This window comes from Diceros bicornis, chromosome 4, assembly GCF_020826845.1.
Source record: "Diceros bicornis minor isolate mBicDic1 chromosome 4, mDicBic1.mat.cur, whole genome shotgun sequence".
Classification (NCBI taxonomy): Eukaryota; Metazoa; Chordata; class Mammalia; order Perissodactyla; family Rhinocerotidae; genus Diceros; species Diceros bicornis.
Genome location: NC_080743.1, coordinates 68,190,874 through 68,207,523, shown reverse-complemented (window position 1 = coordinate 68,207,523; position 16,650 = coordinate 68,190,874). Strand labels below are relative to the sequence as shown.

Sequence of the window (16,650 nt, the reverse complement as noted above, 5' to 3'; positions counted from 1 at the left end):
AGGGGACTATCAGGCAGATTACTTAACTAGCGCTGATCAGGCGATTCCTGATTGACTGGTTTAAGATTCCATTTCTGGAAGAGCCAAAACTGTAATTAAGCCTCGGTTTAGTGACTAGGGGCTTAGCACAAGCAACTCCATTTTGGGCCTGTTGTGTTGTTGTTTAACAGATTGAAACTGCTTTATGTCTGGAATGTTCAAGGAATTGTTTGGAGGAGTGGAACTGAGTAAGGGACAGAGTAGTAAATGATGAGGTCAGAGGGAACAAGGGAGACCAGATCACATGCAAGCATTGTGAAATCGTTAGCTTTTTACTCTGAATAAAGTGGGGAACCACGGAAGGATTTTGAGCATAGGAGTGACGTGATCTGACTTACATTTTAAAAGGATCATTCTGAAATGCTGTGTTGCAAATAGACTGTAGGGTGGTGAGGGTGGAAGCAGGGAGACAAGTGAAGAGGCTATTGCAGTAACCCAGGCAAGAGAAGACGGAGGCCTGAACCAGGGTAGCTGCGTTTATTACTTATTATAATGACATTGTTACTGCTACAGTTTGGATCTTGGTGGTTCAAATTAGCATCACTTAAATAATCGCCAGAACATTCTCATTCACTCTGGATGCAAGGGTACTGATGTGTCTGAATCTTGTTTTGAAACTTGAATGTATGATAAATTGTGTGGTAGGTTTCTGCTTTGCAAAAAAAAGAGAAAAAAAGTGAAATGTGACACCTGGTGACAGGTGATTCAAGCTGCCGACACCAGAATGTAAGGGCAGAAGATTCACTTATAGAATCACACGAATAGAATGCTGAAGTCCAATCCCTTCATTATATAAATGAGGAAACCATTGCCCAGACAAAGGCTGTAAGTTGACCCAGGACATACCTCTCTCCAGTGCTGAAGTCTGGGTCCCATTATAACTCACTGCCTGCATTCACTCATCTGCACTTCCCACTCAAGACTTACAGGCTATGTCTGTTTCTCTAATTGCCTCAGTTATTTGTCCTTCCATAATTCAAGAATAAGATCATCAGATTGAAAGTTTCCCTAGGGCAGAGATCCTAATAGATGCATAACACTGATTTTGGCTGAATTGTGTAAATGGCACATTTATTGAGCATCAGACTTTATTACCCTAACTCTAAACTGAGTGGCCTCAATTACTGATTCTTCTATCTAATAACTGTCAAAAAGTACGCTCAGCGGCAACTTCTCTAAGACGATGTTTTGGGAAAGAAATATTCCCCCAAAGTTACGTGTTTTATATTTTCTTTCATCAGGAGATGCGAAGAGGGCGTCCTTGCAGGCCAGAACTTTAAAGAGAATTACTGCATCCACAACAACTGATAAATGATACAACAATTTAGTCCCTGAAGTTTGACACCATTGAGCACAATCAAGATGATATTTACCTAGAAAACCATCAAAGTAACTGGCACTAAGGTGCTCTCTGTAACTCACAGAACAATGTCAATGTTGACTGAATTTTGAATACTATAGCATCTGTTTAGTGCTTCTCCCCTAGTAGCAATACCAAGCAGGCCAGCCCAACAGAAATAGTTCCAATGGGATCAGGATGGATGAATGGGTGTTGATATGCTGATTAGCAAGAATGTCTATGGCAGGAGTTTCATGGATTTAAAGGGCAAATTAAGCATTGTGTTCAGGAGAGGGCAGCAAGTGCCAAGGTCAGAGAATTCTTCCTGACAGATCATCAGGAGGACTTGATATTTTGAGAGCCAGATTACAGATAAATGGGAGAGTGTTCTAGGTGAATACCAAAGGCAATACCAGTTGTGGTTTGCTAATTAGAGATTGACTTTCCATATTAACTAGGGATGTGGAGTGGACAGACATCACCAGATAAAGGGCTTGGAGAAGAAGAAACAGCTTCCTAGTAAACTGACAGCACAAGTCACAGTTCTCCTATGAGCCCTCACATTTCCTTACTGTTCAATGTGTCTGCCTCAAACTCTTCCCCTTACCCTGTTTTCGCCAATAGAAATCTCACACAGCCTTGTGAATTTTCTTCACATCCATCCTTCAGACACCCACCAGCATTTTCTGCTTCTGAAAGCCTCGCCCCTTCACGTACTTAATTGGTTGGAATGAAAACTAAGAAGGAGCTTTAAAAATTTACTTAGATCTATATTTCACATAACAAAATCCATACACGCAAGTAACAAAATACACAAAATGTAGGTAATAGCAATATTAACATGCCACACACGTGAATAATAATTAGTTCTGCTTGTTTAATGTGAGAGAAGAGGATTAAAAAAAAGTCAAAGGACAAAGACCTCAGTTATAAAACATAGTCAGAAGAAAGCATCCTGTTTGGGGGGAAGATTCCCCTCCACTTCCGTTCCTGAAGTTACAGGGCAGGGTCACAGATGTCTAGGGGGCCCATGAGCCCAGCCCTTACAGTCAGAGCTGACTTGTCAGGAGGGGCCATTCAGTCGACCTCTTCAATGATGGGGCCAGTACTGGGGGCACCCTGGCAGTCTTGAGCTCCACAACTGCTACCCCCAGGGACACCAGGCCCCCCATAGAGCCTGGAGAAGACTGGGCCACAGATTTGCTCCAGCTCCCTCTTCTGATGCTCATACTCCTCTTTCCCTGCCAACTGATTGGGCTCCAGCCAGCCAAGGACTTCCTGACATTTGTCTTGTACTTTGTTCCTGTCCTCTTCAAGAATCTTGTCCCTAAGGCTTTCCTCTTGCGAGGAGCTCTTCACATGGAAGACATGAGCCTCCAGGGAGTTTGTGGCAGCCACTCTGTCCCTCTGGGCCTCATCCTCAGCCTTGTAATGCTGAGCCTCACGAACCATCCTCTCCACCTCTTCCTTGCTCAGCCGGCCCTTGTCATTGGTGATGGTGATCTTGTTGGCCTTGCCTGTGCTCCTATCGGTGGCCACCACATTCAGGATGCCATTGGCATCGATGTCAAAGGCCACCTCGATCTGGGGGACCCCACGAGGGACAGGAGGGATGCCACTGAGCTCAAAGTGCCCCCGCAGGTTGTTGTCCCCGGTCATGGCCCTCTCACCCTCATACACCTGGATCAGGACCCCAGGCTGGTTGTCTGAATAGGTGGTGAAAGTCTGGGTCTGCTTGGTAGGGACGGTGGCATTCCTCTGGATCGACGTGGTCATCATTCCACCTGCTGTCTCCAGCCCCAGGGACAGCGGAGCCACGTCCAGCAGCAGGAGATCCTGCACTTTCTCACACTTGTCCCCCATCAACACTGCTGCCTGCACAGCAGCCCCATAGGCCACTGCTTCATCCGGGTTGATGCTCTTGCTCAGCTCCCTGCGGTTGAAGAAGTCCTGCAGCAGCTTCTGCACCTTGGGAACGCGAGTAGAGCCGCCCACTGGAACAACGTCGTGAATGTGGGCCTTGTCCAGCTTGGCGTCCCGCAGGGCCTTCTCCACTGGCTCCAGGGTGCTGCGGAAAAGGTCCGAGCACAGTTCCTCAAAGCGGGCTCGAGTGATGGACGTGTAGAAGTCCACACTCTCGAACAGGGAATCGATCTCCAGAGTGGCCCGGCCGCTGGAGGACAGGGTGCGCTTGGCGCGCTCACAGGCCGTGCGAAGCCTGCGCGGGGCCCGCTTGTTCCCGCGCAGGTCCTTCCCGTGCTTCCGTCGGAACTCCTCTGTGAAGTGGTGCACCAGCTGGTCGTCAAGTCCTGCACACTCAAGTGGGTGTCTCCAGCTGTAGCTTTCACCTCAAAGAGACCAGCGTCAATAGTGAGGACTCACACGTCGAAGGTGCCCCCGCCCGGGTCGAGAATGAGCACGCGGCGCTCTCCGGCGCCCCGCCGGCCCAGCCCATAGGCGATGGCGGCCGCTGTGGGCTCGTTGATGATCCTCAGCACGTTGAGCCCCGCGATGGCACCCGCGTCCTTGGTAGCCTGGCGCTGCGAGTCGTTGCAGTAGGCGGTCACCGTGATCACAGCGTGCCTCACCGGCTGGCCCAGGCACGCCTCGGCCGTCTCCTTCATCTTGCTCAGCACCATGACGAGATCTCCTCGGGGTAGAACGCCTTGTCCTCCCCGCGGTAGGACACGCGCACCTTGGGCTTGCCGCCCTCGCTCACCACCTGGAAGGGCCGGTGCCTTGCGTCCGCCTGCACAGTCGCGTCCCCAGACTTGCGCCCGATCAGCCGCTTGGCGTGGAACACGGTGTGGTGCGGGTTCAGCGCCGCCTGGCTCTTGGCCGCATCTTCGACCAGCCGCTCGGTGTCGGTGAAGGCCACGTAGCCCGGCGTCGTGTGGTTGCCCTGCTCATTGGCGAGGGTCTCCACGCGGCCTTGCCGGAACACGCCCACGCAGGAGTACGTGGTGCCCAGGTCGATGCCTATCGCTATTCCCTCGGGCCCACATGGCTGCGGCTTCTCGCGCTCCTGGGGACCAGTCTGATACTCGAGCCTGCGGCACTTGGTGCTGCTCGACCGTCGAGGCGCGCTCAGCTACGCCGCTCTCCGCTCGCTCGCCTTCTCTCCTGCAAGCCCAGCTCGGCTCTGCCCGGCTCCGCACCACGAGGCTTTTAGCCAGTTGCCGGGGACCCGCCTCCGCCCGCCCGCGCGGCCGCGAACCTGCCGGCGCTTTCGCCGAGAGCCCAGAGCCGCCCACCCCGCCCGCGCGGGCGGCCTCAGCCGGGCGGGCGGCGCGCTGAGTCGGGGAGCAGGTTCGCGCGGCTCCGGCCGTGCGAGGCGGGGCGCGGAGCGGGGCGCGGGTTGGCTGCGCTGGCCCCACCCGCCCCTGACTCGGTGCTGCGGAGAAAGTTGCAGCTTCTCCTGGCTGGTTCTAGGGGCCGTGGGTTGCGGCAGAAGCCAGTGAAGGCCTAACTTCCCAAGAGAACAAGTTCCCCTCCTGTTGGCTGAAGACAGCCGGCCTGAGTCCGGCGGCTCGGGAACAGCTGGAAGTATGTTATCGTGCGAATAGAGCCGTGGTCTCCAAGCCGGGAGTTTAAATAGTTATTTTTTTTGTCTTAACATTATTTTGTCTTGAAACATAAAAGCAGTATTTTCGCAATTGTCACAGATGGGCGGCCTAATTCTGGTTGCGGAATGAAGCTAGGGACAGCGATGAGAGAGCCCCGGGAAGTACTGTTTGTGGGTCGCATTGGTGGTTCAGCAGTAGGGTTCCCACCTGCCACCCTGCAGGCCTTGGTTCGATTATTAGCCTAATGTTGCGTGATCTTTTCCTTCCAAATAGTCGTTTTAATTTTTTTTTTTTGCGCCGGCCCCGTGGTTTAGCGGTTAACTGCGCGCGCTCCGCTGCTGGCGACCCGGGTTCGGATCCCGATGCACGCCACTTCTCCGGCCATGCTGAGGCCGGGTCCCACATAGAGCAACTAGAAGGATGTGCAGCTATGACATACGACTATCTACTGGTGCTTTGGGGGAAAAAAAGTTAATTTTTAATTTTTTTTTTCCTATTGCAGCACTTACAACACTGAAGTAAACAAAACCAGTTAGCTGAAGGCTGGGTTCTTTTGATTTGGCTCCCCATCCTCTGCGAAGTCGCTTTCTTGAAGGGAGACGAGACCTGGCGCTGTGGCGGGCGGACTCGGGGGTGATCTCGCCGCCCCACCCTGGAGAGAACCCAGCACACGGGGAAGGAGGATGCAGATAAACTGTGGTGGAATGTCGCTCCTGTTGTCGATGCCTATCGCTCATATTCCCAAGGAGCATGGTACCCAAAGGCAGGTTGGAAAGCACAGTGTGCGTTTTCCTCTGAGACCAGGGCTCAGGTGGGGTGTAAACTAATGCAGGCCACAGACCATCCCATGCTCTGCGAGCCTGAGGGCGAGGGGAGTCCATTGGTCAGCAAAGCCATCCTAGTTCCCGTCAGTCCTGCGGCCTTACGAATTGAATCTTAGCCATGTCTCACTTTCTTTAATCCAGAACAACCTATTGGAGTTTTCTAGTGTTTCTACTTGGCGTGGACTTCTACTGAGAAGCCAAAAGGAGGAGCCTTTTCGAAAACCTGGGGGTGCTAATGGAGGAAAGAGGAGCCTCCTGTCTTCCCGCTGACAGGGGGGATACTCACCGCTGTACTAACGAGGACGGTATCAATGGGGAACGTCATACTTTCTAACGTTAAACTTTAGTAGTGTATTGTATGTAGTATATTGTTATTTGCCTCCTTCAAGGGAAACTAATTTTTAAAAAGAGAAACTAAAAACCCTTGCTAGGTAAGTGGCTCTATTCTCCTCAAATGGCTCAGAATCCTTTGGAAAGTTCTCGGGGCCTTTGAAGAGGGAGGAGGGAGTCAGGATGCAGAGGTCAGTCCCCCTTCTGAACTGGATTTCTTGTTCAACCCTCTGCCAGTGTGCCAGTGAGAAAGAGCTGGCAAAGTCTTCTGGGACAGAGATCCAGCTATGCCGGGAAGGTGATCAGTCCGAGGAAAAAAGGGAATGTTTGAAGAAGTGTGCAATGAATGACTTCCACAGTGGAAAATCAAACCATCCTCAAAAAGAAGGAACCTATGTCATAACTCCAGGAGGAAGAGAAGCTTCAGCTCTAAACTAATTCACTCTCAGAGTCTAGGCCTGGATGTGAGAGTCCAGACATTTTGGCCAAGAACCTGCAAGAGAAGGGTCCTCACCTCAGAAGGGAAAAGGCGGCCTGGCCTGGGGTCTGTGCCCTGGTCTGTTGAGGGACTGCCTTGTCCAAGCTCCTCCAACCTTCTCTCCCGGCCCTCAGCGGCCTCAAAACCCCACCTTCCCACCCAGCCCCAAGAGTTCCAGGTAAAGCCCGAAAGCAAGCACCTCTGTGCCTGCACATTCACCACAGCCTCACACAGGCCTTCTTCCAATGGCATTCTCTTTACTTTTGAATTCAGAGAGGTTCAAGTACAGAGGAGTTTATGTATGCAGTGCTAACTTTATCCACATGCTTACATGTATCCATTTATGTTTAGTAGCTTAGTTTGAGTATCTTTAAAAGTAGAACAGATACTAAAGTGATAACTTAAATAGACATTGTGAAGTGGAGGTATGCTGATGACTCAACACTGAGTACAAAAAGCAAGTTGTAGAACAAACATACAGTGTGATCCAAAACTGTTTATATAAAGGTCTGTGACACCAACTGCCTGTATATCCTTAACAAGTCATTTCACCCATCTGGGCCACAGCTTACTCAATTTTAAAATGAGGAGACTGGACCACATCATTTCTAAGGACTTTCTAGCTTTAAAATTCTCTGATTTCAAATGCTCAAGAATTTGCTCATTCCACAAATTACTCAGTGCTTTTTCATGTCCCGGACAGTGACCCAGACTCTAAGTATACGTTAGTGAAGAAAATAGACAAAGGCCCTGCTGTCCTGGAGCTCACATTCTGATGGGAGTTGGGATAGTGAGACAATAAACAATTAAACAAGTCAGCAAATGATACATCAGTAGGTAATAAGTACAATGAGGAAACATAAAGCAGGAGAGGGGCATTAGGGGGTGGTGGGAGAGTGGGGTTATACTGAATGATGAAGGAGACCTCACTGATAAGGTGACATTTGAGTCAAGACCATGATGGAGCGTGATGTGGAGATCTGTAAGAAAGAACATTCCAGAAACAGGAACTAACATAAGCCCTGGGCAGAAGTATAATTGGTGTGTTGATTGAAGCAAGGAAGAGCAGTAGATGAGGTCAGAGAGGCAGTGAGGAGCAAGATCATGTAGCTCCTTGTAGAACATTGCAAAGGCTTTAGCTTTACTCTTAATCGCAAGGGGCTATTGCATGGCTTTGAGCAAAGAAGTGACAGATACAACACACATTTTTGAAAGATCACTTTGGCTGTTGTGGTGACAACAGACTGTAGGGTGGCAAGGGTGAGTGTAGGGAAACCAATCAGGAAGCTATTGCAGTAACCCAAGTGAGAGATGATGGTAGCTTGGACCAAGGTGCCAATAGTAGAGTACTGAGATGGGGTCAGATTGCTGGATTTATTTTGAAAGTAGACGCAGGATTCACTGAGTTTTGTATATTTGAGGAGCCTCTGTCTAGGGTCTATAAAACAGTGTGAGTGTTTGCTGTGAGTCCTTGTAGAGCCAGATGGGCTGTGACTGTGCCTTGGCCTTCAGGAACGCCAATGGGTGGGGCCTATTGGAATTAAACTCTGGAGATCACAGGTCCTTCTTTTCCCTGGAGAATAAAGGGTGGTTGGAGGCTCCTTAGCCCAGGATGCTGTCGGATAGCGGTTGGGGAGGAGAAAATATAGGGCCTGAAGAGATGCTGCTGTCACACCATGGGATGAGGGGTCATTTGTCCTGAGGGGCCTGGCTCCATCTGACTTTGTAATTCTTCCAGTCTCTCATTGATCTTCGAAGGTCTGTCTGCATGGAAAAATACAGCCCCGTGTCCACTGCAAATAGGAGCGCCATAACCAGGCAAAAAGTGATTTGATACCAAGGCGGAAAGACGAATAGTGCTGCCGGACCTAATAGGAGAGGCACAGGGATGAGAAGGTTGAAAATTGTTAAGGCAGAAATTTGGAATACACAGTCAGGGCCCTCCTGGGGAGCCTTTGTGAAGTCACCCAAGCCAGGGGCTAAGGCCAAGGCCAAGCGCAGACAGGTAGCCCAGGAAGTCTTCATAGGATCTCTTCATCTCTCTGCCTTCCAAAATAAAGCTCTGGATCAGCACTGCCCAAAGGGTGACCTTGGACACATCTGTTCTAAGGGACATTAGTAGAAGTTAGAGAGGAAAAAGGTTTTGTGGTCACCTAGGTTTGGCAAATGCCTTATAAAACTTACTTTAAAAGTTTATTTTACAATAGGACTTCTGGAAGTGTTTAATGTGCATTATGAAGATGAAAGGAGAGGAACAGAATATGCAGCATGTTCTGCATTAATTTGGCCACAGAAATGTTCATTCTGAAAAGCCTCTCAAAGAGTCATGTGACTGGGGAAGAGCCTTTGGGAAACATTGAACTAGGGCATCCACAGACCACATCAACAGATTGACTCTCACCAACTCCTCTGAGCCCAGATGGGTGGGCTCAGAGGGTGGTGATGGGTGATATTCACTGACCAGTGTTAGTCTGGCATAAATAGCTTGTGGTGCCTCCTGAAAGGGCAGGATATGGATTTCACAATGCACAATTTCTCAAGAACAGATGGAAGCCTAGTTCTTTGCATGTGCAGCGAGACTGTCATGCCAACATGGCTGCCCCAAGCTTACGTTTGAGCCTAGGCTGAGAGTGTTAGTAGGGAGGCACGAGAAGCCTCAGAATCCTAGAGACAAGAGGGACGTATGACAAAGTGGAGTGGTTTGAATGAGGTGGAAAAGAGGGAGGGTGGTTCTGTCTGGTGGACGGTTTAGTGGGGATGACTCTGTCTCCTGAGAGTTAAAACTTCAAGTGAATGACACCCCTTTCTATAATCCCCGAGGAATGAGCTGGAACAGAGCTACACCTCCACACAGCAATCAGGTCAAGCTAGGACTTTCAGGGTTCCTGTTGACATCAATGATGCCCACTCAGGAGAAGACAGGTACTGAGGTCCAAAAAAGATCAGTAATCCTCTCCCTACCCATCCTTCCAAGGCCGGAAGCCCCTTGAACAGCCTGGGTTCTCACCTTGGACAGTGATGTTCACAGGCTGTGACGTGTACAGCATTTCCCCTATAACTCCCGTGCAGTGGTACTCGCCACTGTGACTGAGGTTTGCTTGTCTGATGGAGAAGCTGGAGTTCCGAGGGGAAAATGTCTGGTCTTTTCCATTCTGGTAGAATGTGACCTTGTACAGAGGCTTGCTTGTGAATCTGTGGCACCTCAGGTGGATGGGCTCCCCCTCCTGGAACACCAGGCGAGTGGTCTGGAGCAGCAACAAGACTGAAAGACACAACATGGGAAGGAAAAGTTCTAAGGCTGGATACCAAGGCAATTGGTGCCTCATGCTTGGGGCTACATTACCCATTTGAGTACTTTTGAAAAGATGTGGAGCAGAGGAATTGAAGTTGCTTCATGGCAGGTGTGAGATTTCTCTTACAGGCAAAATATGGCTTTATCTGTAGGACCTCTGAAGGACAGTATTCAGAAGTTCCAAAGATGAATGGCAGGAATACAACTCCCTGGCCCAGGGGTGTGGGGTGATTTTGAGACATTAAAAACACTATACTGGAGTAAGGAAATGAGGGCATTTCAGTAACTGTAGAGGTTGCTGAACAGCACCTGAAACCCTCAGTTTGTGTGGATACAGCATTTGTGGTCTGGGGATTCCTAATTTAATGGCAACTTTTCCACAAGTTTTGGGAAGTGTGGGTGGGGAGCCATTCTCCATATTAGCAACAAAATGGAGCTTTAATAATGCCTCACCCACCCTGAATGGAATTTCCATCCACAAAAGAAATGGAAATATGTGACCTTGTTAATTCGGTATTCAATTGTGACTCTGATCAAGAGGAGCATGAAACGAAGCTTTTTAACTTAAAATCACTTCTTCCTCCCTGCTTACAAACGTTCCCACTCCCAACCACCCGCTCACTTAGTTGATGGCAGGATAATCAGATTGCAGAGTTTGGCTACCTTGGAGGACAGGTCTACAAAGAATGTTTCAAAGCCACACATCTATGGACAGCTAATTTTCATCAAGGGAGCCAAGAACATACAATGGAGAAAGGAAAGTCTCTTCAATAAATGATGTTGGGAAAACAGGACATCCACATGCAAAAAAAGGAAAGTAGACCATTATCTTACACCATACACAAAAATGAACTCAAAATGGATTAAGGCTTGAATGTAAGACCCGAAACCGAGAAACTTCTAGAAGAAAACATAGGCAGTACGTTGTTCAACATCGGTCTTAGCAACTTATTTTCAAGCACCATGTCTGACTGGGCAAGGGAAACAATAGAAAAAATAAAGCAATGGGACTACATCAAACTCAAAATCTTCTGCACAGCAAAGGAAACCATCAACGAAATGAAAAGACAACCTAACAATTAGGAGAAGATATTTCTAAACCATATGACTGATAAGGCGTTAATCTCCAAAATATATAAAGAACTCATACATCTCCACAACAAAAAAACTAACAACTGAATTGAAAAATGGGCAAAAGACCTAAACAGACATTTCTCCAAAGAAGATATACAGATGGCCAACAGGCTCATGAAAAGATGTTCAATATCGTTAACTATTAGAGAAATACAAATCAAAACAATGAGATATCACCTCATGCCCTGTCAGCATGGCTATAATTAACAACAAGGAAACAAGAAGTGTTGGAGAGGATGTGGAGAGAAGGCAAGTCTCATACACTGCTGGTGGAAGTGCAAACTGGTGCAACCACTATGGAAAACAGTATGGAAATTCCTCAAAAAATTAAGAATAGAACTACCATACGATCCAGCTATTCCACTGCTGGGTATTCAAAGAACATGAAAACACAAATGCGTAAAGACACATGCACCTCTGTATTCCCTGCAGCATTCTTCACAATAGGCAAGACTTTGAAGCAACCTAAGTGCCCATCAAGGGTCGAATGGATAAGAACGATGTGGTATATATACAGAATGGAATACTACCCAGCCATAAGAAACGATGAAATCCAGCCATATGTGACAACATGGAGGGACATTGAGGGTATTATGCTAAGCGAAATAAGTCAGAGGGAAAAGGTCAAATACCATATGATCTCACTCAAAGTAGAACATGAAAACAACAACAAATAAACACATAGAGACTGAGGTTGGATTGGTGGTTACCAGAGGGGAAGGGGGAGGGAGGAGGGCGAAAGAAATGATTTGGCGCATGTGTGTGGTGATGGATTGTAATTAGTCTTTGGGTGGTGAACATAATGTAAACTATACAGAAATAGAAGTATAAAGATGTACACCTGAACTTTATATAATGTTACAAACTTATGTTACTGCAATTTAAAGAGAATGTTTCAATAAACTTCCTAGAGAAGAAGATCAAATTGCTCGCTTTATTATAATAATAAATTTTAGTTTTGGTATATCGTATTTAAATGAAAACTCATTTAAGAAAACAGTATCCTGTATACAAAAGGCAAGGTACTGTTGTTGAGACAACATGAGACAGAAATCTGAAGTCAGGGTTCTGATTTTGGCTCCACCATTTACTTGTGGGCTGTTAGGTCTCATGGGCTTAATTTCTTTGTACAATGGAGGATGGGACTAGGTGGTTTCCCTCTAATGACCGTTCAGATCTAAACTTTCTGAAATCTATATTTTAACATTTTGGTAGGACAACTCAGAAGTACAGTAGGACAACTCAGAAGTACAATCAGCTGTTTCTGAGGTGGCAATGAACAAAGAGAAGAGATGGGTAGCTGTGGTCAAGTTTTTGAGGTTGAGTCAATATTTATTTCCCTTTCCATTGAGCACCAGCAACAGAAAGTGACTCCACCACCAGGATCTCTGGCACCGGGACCTTAAAAGACTACAAAAAATATCATCCTCCCAATGTTAAACATAAAACACTGAAAGCTTACATGTGACCATCTTCAGGGTTTATACACCAAGGTACAGTTGAAGTCAACTATAGAATAAATTGCTCATATATTCAGACATGGGGGTCGGGTAATACAGTGTCTAGGAGCATTTTTCTACAGAATCTATTAAACTGAACACTGTCAGATATATACATAAACCTAGGTCACATCATGTGACTTCTTTAATTAAAACCATCTAATGAATTCTCATCTCATTCAGGAATAAAATTTAAAGTCATCATACCAGACTAATAGCTTCCACATGATCTACCCCTGCCCATCCTCCTCCCCTCTGACCTCATCTTCCAGATTCCATAGCTCCCTCTGGCCTCCTGCACCCTGGGCAGAACAACCTACTCACGCCTGCCAGGCACGCTCCCAGCTTAGGGCCTTTGTAGTCTAGTAACCTTCAACACCTGAGTTTTACCACACTGCCATGAGAGTAGAATGGTTTTATGGAGCAGAAATTTCCTTCTGCTTCTCTCACCCCCGGCTGCTTGTTTGTGGCTTTGTAACCTTCCTACTCAATCAGGACTGAGGCCAAACAGCATAACATATTCTGAGGACTCTCTTAGGAACTTCCACCCAATTAGTCCTTGGGTGATGAACATAATGTAATCTGTTACATTACCAAACACACCAATCAAAGAGCGTTGGTGAAAAGGGAAATGAGAGGGCAAAAACTACTTCAAACAACTCACAGCGATGCTTCTCAGTAAACAAGCCACCCCCGTTTCTTAAAAACGTCTGCCATGTCAACAGATATCATCTCTCCTTGTCCTCCCAGATCCTCCCCGGACCTTCCTCCACTGACCAGAGACCACATCCAGATGCACAGGGTCGCTGAGGCTGGTCTGGCCCGTCTGGCACTTGTAGTCTCCGCTGTCGTTGTGTGTGGCCTTAAAGCTGTAGCTGGGCTGGACTTGGGTTGTGATGGAGCTCCCATTATGGAACCATTGGGTATAGTCGTTCCCAGGGGTGTGGGCCCCCTGGCACTTCAGAGTCACGGTATCCTCCCGGATCACATTGATCCACGGGGGCTCAAGGCTCACCACAGCCTTTGGGAGATGTGCTGAGGGGCAGAGAGCAGAAAGGGATGGGAATAAGTAACCTTGGAGGGACCATGGATTCCAAAGGAGTTCACAGGACACATCAGGGGCCAGAGAGTCTCCCCTTTATTGTGGCCTCAATTAAAGGTAGGTGTACTTGTAGCAGCCTCATTCCCTTAAGGTCTTTGGTGGATCCAGTGGGAATCCTACCAAGAATCAAATCCCAAGTGCCTCTAAAATGGGGGAATCACCCATGGTGAACCCAAGCCTGGTTGTTGGTGGAACAGATATTTCCCTACATGAAAAATATAGCCTCACATTGTGAGACAATAATGCCATAAACCCAAGGAAACAAAGAGCAAACTCACCAGCTCCCCTGCGTGCAGAAGCTGTGAAAGAGAAGAGAGTGGATCAGTGTAGAGCAGGAGAAGATGAGGAGAGCAAATGTAGTTGTAGGTGTGTGGAGAGGGGCAAGGGGAGGCCATTTTGGGCTCCTTCTTTCCCCAGGGCCCATCTCAAGAGCCTTTTTCTACTTACTCTATTTCCAGTTTCCAGTACTCTTATAAGACTACTCATTTCTCATGTCCTCCTCATCTCATCCCTGTCTCTCCACATGGCTACAAAGAAAACATAAATGTGTGGTGCAGGGACTGTGAAAGTACCTCTGAATTCTGACCTTAGGAACCAGTGGAATGGTAAGAATTCAGGGTTCTCTCTCGCCTTTCAATCTGTCCCCAGCTTCCAGGGCCCAGGCCTGCTCCTCACCACACTGATCCCTGGAGTCCTCACAGAAGTGACTGAAATTACCCTATTCCAGAATGACCCTCACTCACCCAGCAGCAGCAAAACTGTCAGTGGTTGAAGCAGCCAAAGGCTACCAGGATGTATATTCAGAAATGTCTGGATCTCCATAGTCATCCCAGAACTGGGCTTGAGTTCAGTGGGGTTTAGGAGATGAACTTAGAAAAGAGGAAGGAAATTGCTTCATCGTCTCATACGGGCTCATTCGTCACCAGACTCCATTTTTGCGAATCAATCAGTAACAAATCGAACTAGAAGCTGAGTCTGCTTTACAAACAAATCTCTCTTTCCTATATTACCTTGTTTTGTCCTTGTGAAACCCTAGGTAGGGTTCTTCTGCTGGTGAGGAAATTGATGAGAGGAAACACCAGGAAGCAGAACTGAGAATGGAGCTCTTGTCTTGAGTTCTCAGGTGCCCTTCCCACTACACTCCCTATCCTGCCTCTCTGGCTGGTGAAGAGAAAGTTTTAAATAAATTTCCATTCAGACAAGATAAAGAAACCTATTTAAATCTGCAACCACTAAGAATCAATGCTAAACAACCACAACAAAATGGAGTAGTTATCTTCCGGAAATACTCAATCAAGGAAGTCTCTAAGTACACCACAGGCAAGACTGTTGTTCCTTCATCTGTCCTTCACCCCTGGCCCTCCTAACAGAAAAGAAAGTTTTAACGCGCAAGAAATAATTTTGGTAAGAAAGCCGTGAAGTTATTTCAAAAGTTCTATATTCTGTGCAGGTGGCTGTGTAGTATGCCTGGGTTCAGCAACATGATAAAATGGTCACAGTGGTTAAAAGTCAGTCTAAGGAGGCAACAATGGCAAAAATAGACAAATGGAATTACGTCAAACTGAAAAACTTCTGCACATCAGTCAACAGAGTGAAAAGATAACCTATGGGATGGGATAAAATATTTGCAAGTCATATACCTGATAAGAGGTTAATATCCCAAATACATAAAGAACTTCTACAACTCAACAACAAACACAAAAACAAACAACTCAATTTAAAAATGGGCTAAAGACTTAAATAGGCATTTCTCCAAAGAAGATATACAAATAGCGAACAAGCCTATGAAAAGATACTGACCATCACTAATCATTAAAGAAATGCAAATCAAAACCACAATCAGATATCACCTCACACTCATTAGGATGGCACTATAGCAAAACCGAAAACACCAGAAAATAATAAGTGTTCGCGAAGATGTACAGACATTGGAACCCTTGTAGACTGCTGTTGGGAATGTAAAATGGTGCAGCTGTTATGGAAATCTGTATGGAGGTTTATCAAATAATTAAAAATAGAATTGCCACATGATTCAGCAATTCCACTTCTGGGTACATATCCAAAAGAATCCAAAGCAAGATCTTGAAGAGATATTTGCACGCTCATGTTCATTGCAGCATTATTCACAATCACCAACAGATAGAAGCAACCCGTGTGTCCAGTGACAGATGAATGGATCAACAAAATGTGGTATATACATACAAGGAATGGAATACTCTTCAGCCTTTAAAAAAATCCTGCCAAATGCTACAACATGGATCACCCTGAGGACATTATGCTAAGTGAAATAAGCCAGTCACAAAAAAGTCAAATACTGTATATGAAGTATCTAAAGGAGTCAAACTGATAGAAACAAAAAATAGAATGGTGGTTGCCAGTGGCTGGGGGAGGTGGAAATGGGGAGCTGTTGTTGTATAGGTACAAAGTTTTAATTTTTCAAGATAAAAAATTCTAAAGATCTGTTGTACAGCAATGACAATAGACTTAACACTACTGAACTGTACACTTAAAAACTGGTAAGATGGTAAATTATCTTTTATGGTTTTTTTTACCATAGTTAAAAAGAAATATTTTTTAAAGTCAGACTATGAGATCTTGGACAAGGTCCTTAAATTTTTAAAGCTTCAGCTTCCTCCTCTGTAAAATGGACACTGTCTGGTGTCTAATAAATGTTCAAATAAAAGTAGCTTTATATTTTTATGAGTATTACCAAGGTTTTTAACATTCGAATTTTTCTTGAAGGATTGATTCTTTATTGTCAAAGTCTTTATGGTTAAAATCTCATCAAGAAGGCACTGGAACAGGGGCCGACCATATGGCCTAGTGGTTCACTTTGGCGTGCTCCGCTTTGGCGGCCTGGGCCCGGTTCCTGGGCACTGACCTACACCACTCATCAGCGGTCATGCTCTGGCGGTGACCCACATGCAAAATAGAGGAAGATTCGCACAGATGTTAGCTCTAAAAAAAACAAACGAAGAGACTGGAAGGGATGTAAGGTAACTTTTGGAGGTCATGGATATTTTTATTACCTTGATTATGATGATGGT

At 46.5% G+C, this 16,650-nt stretch overlaps 1 protein-coding gene and 1 pseudogene across 2 annotated transcripts in view; both read right to left on the bottom strand.

The window, feature by feature from the left end:
- LOC131404689 (low affinity immunoglobulin gamma Fc region receptor II-b-like) overlaps positions 1–14,536 on the bottom strand; it is a 139,333-nt gene extending 124,797 nt beyond the window's left edge. Inside the window, exons 1-3 of one of the 2 annotated variants that reach the window (XM_058539664.1) lie at positions 14,347–14,536; positions 13,882–13,902; positions 13,279–13,536 (exon numbers count right to left, since the gene is read on the bottom strand). In XM_058539664.1, the coding sequence (XP_058395647.1) occupies positions 13,279–13,536; positions 13,882–13,902; positions 14,347–14,431 (364 nt within the window). In that variant the 5' untranslated portion in view covers positions 14,432–14,536. The remainder of the gene's footprint in view (positions 1–13,278; positions 13,537–13,881; positions 13,903–14,346) is intronic. The other variant, XM_058539659.1, reaches the window with a different exon arrangement.
- LOC131405021 (heat shock 70 kDa protein 6-like) lies at positions 1,638–12,474 on the bottom strand (annotated as a pseudogene).
- Positions 14,537–16,650: the final 2,114 nt, after the last annotated feature.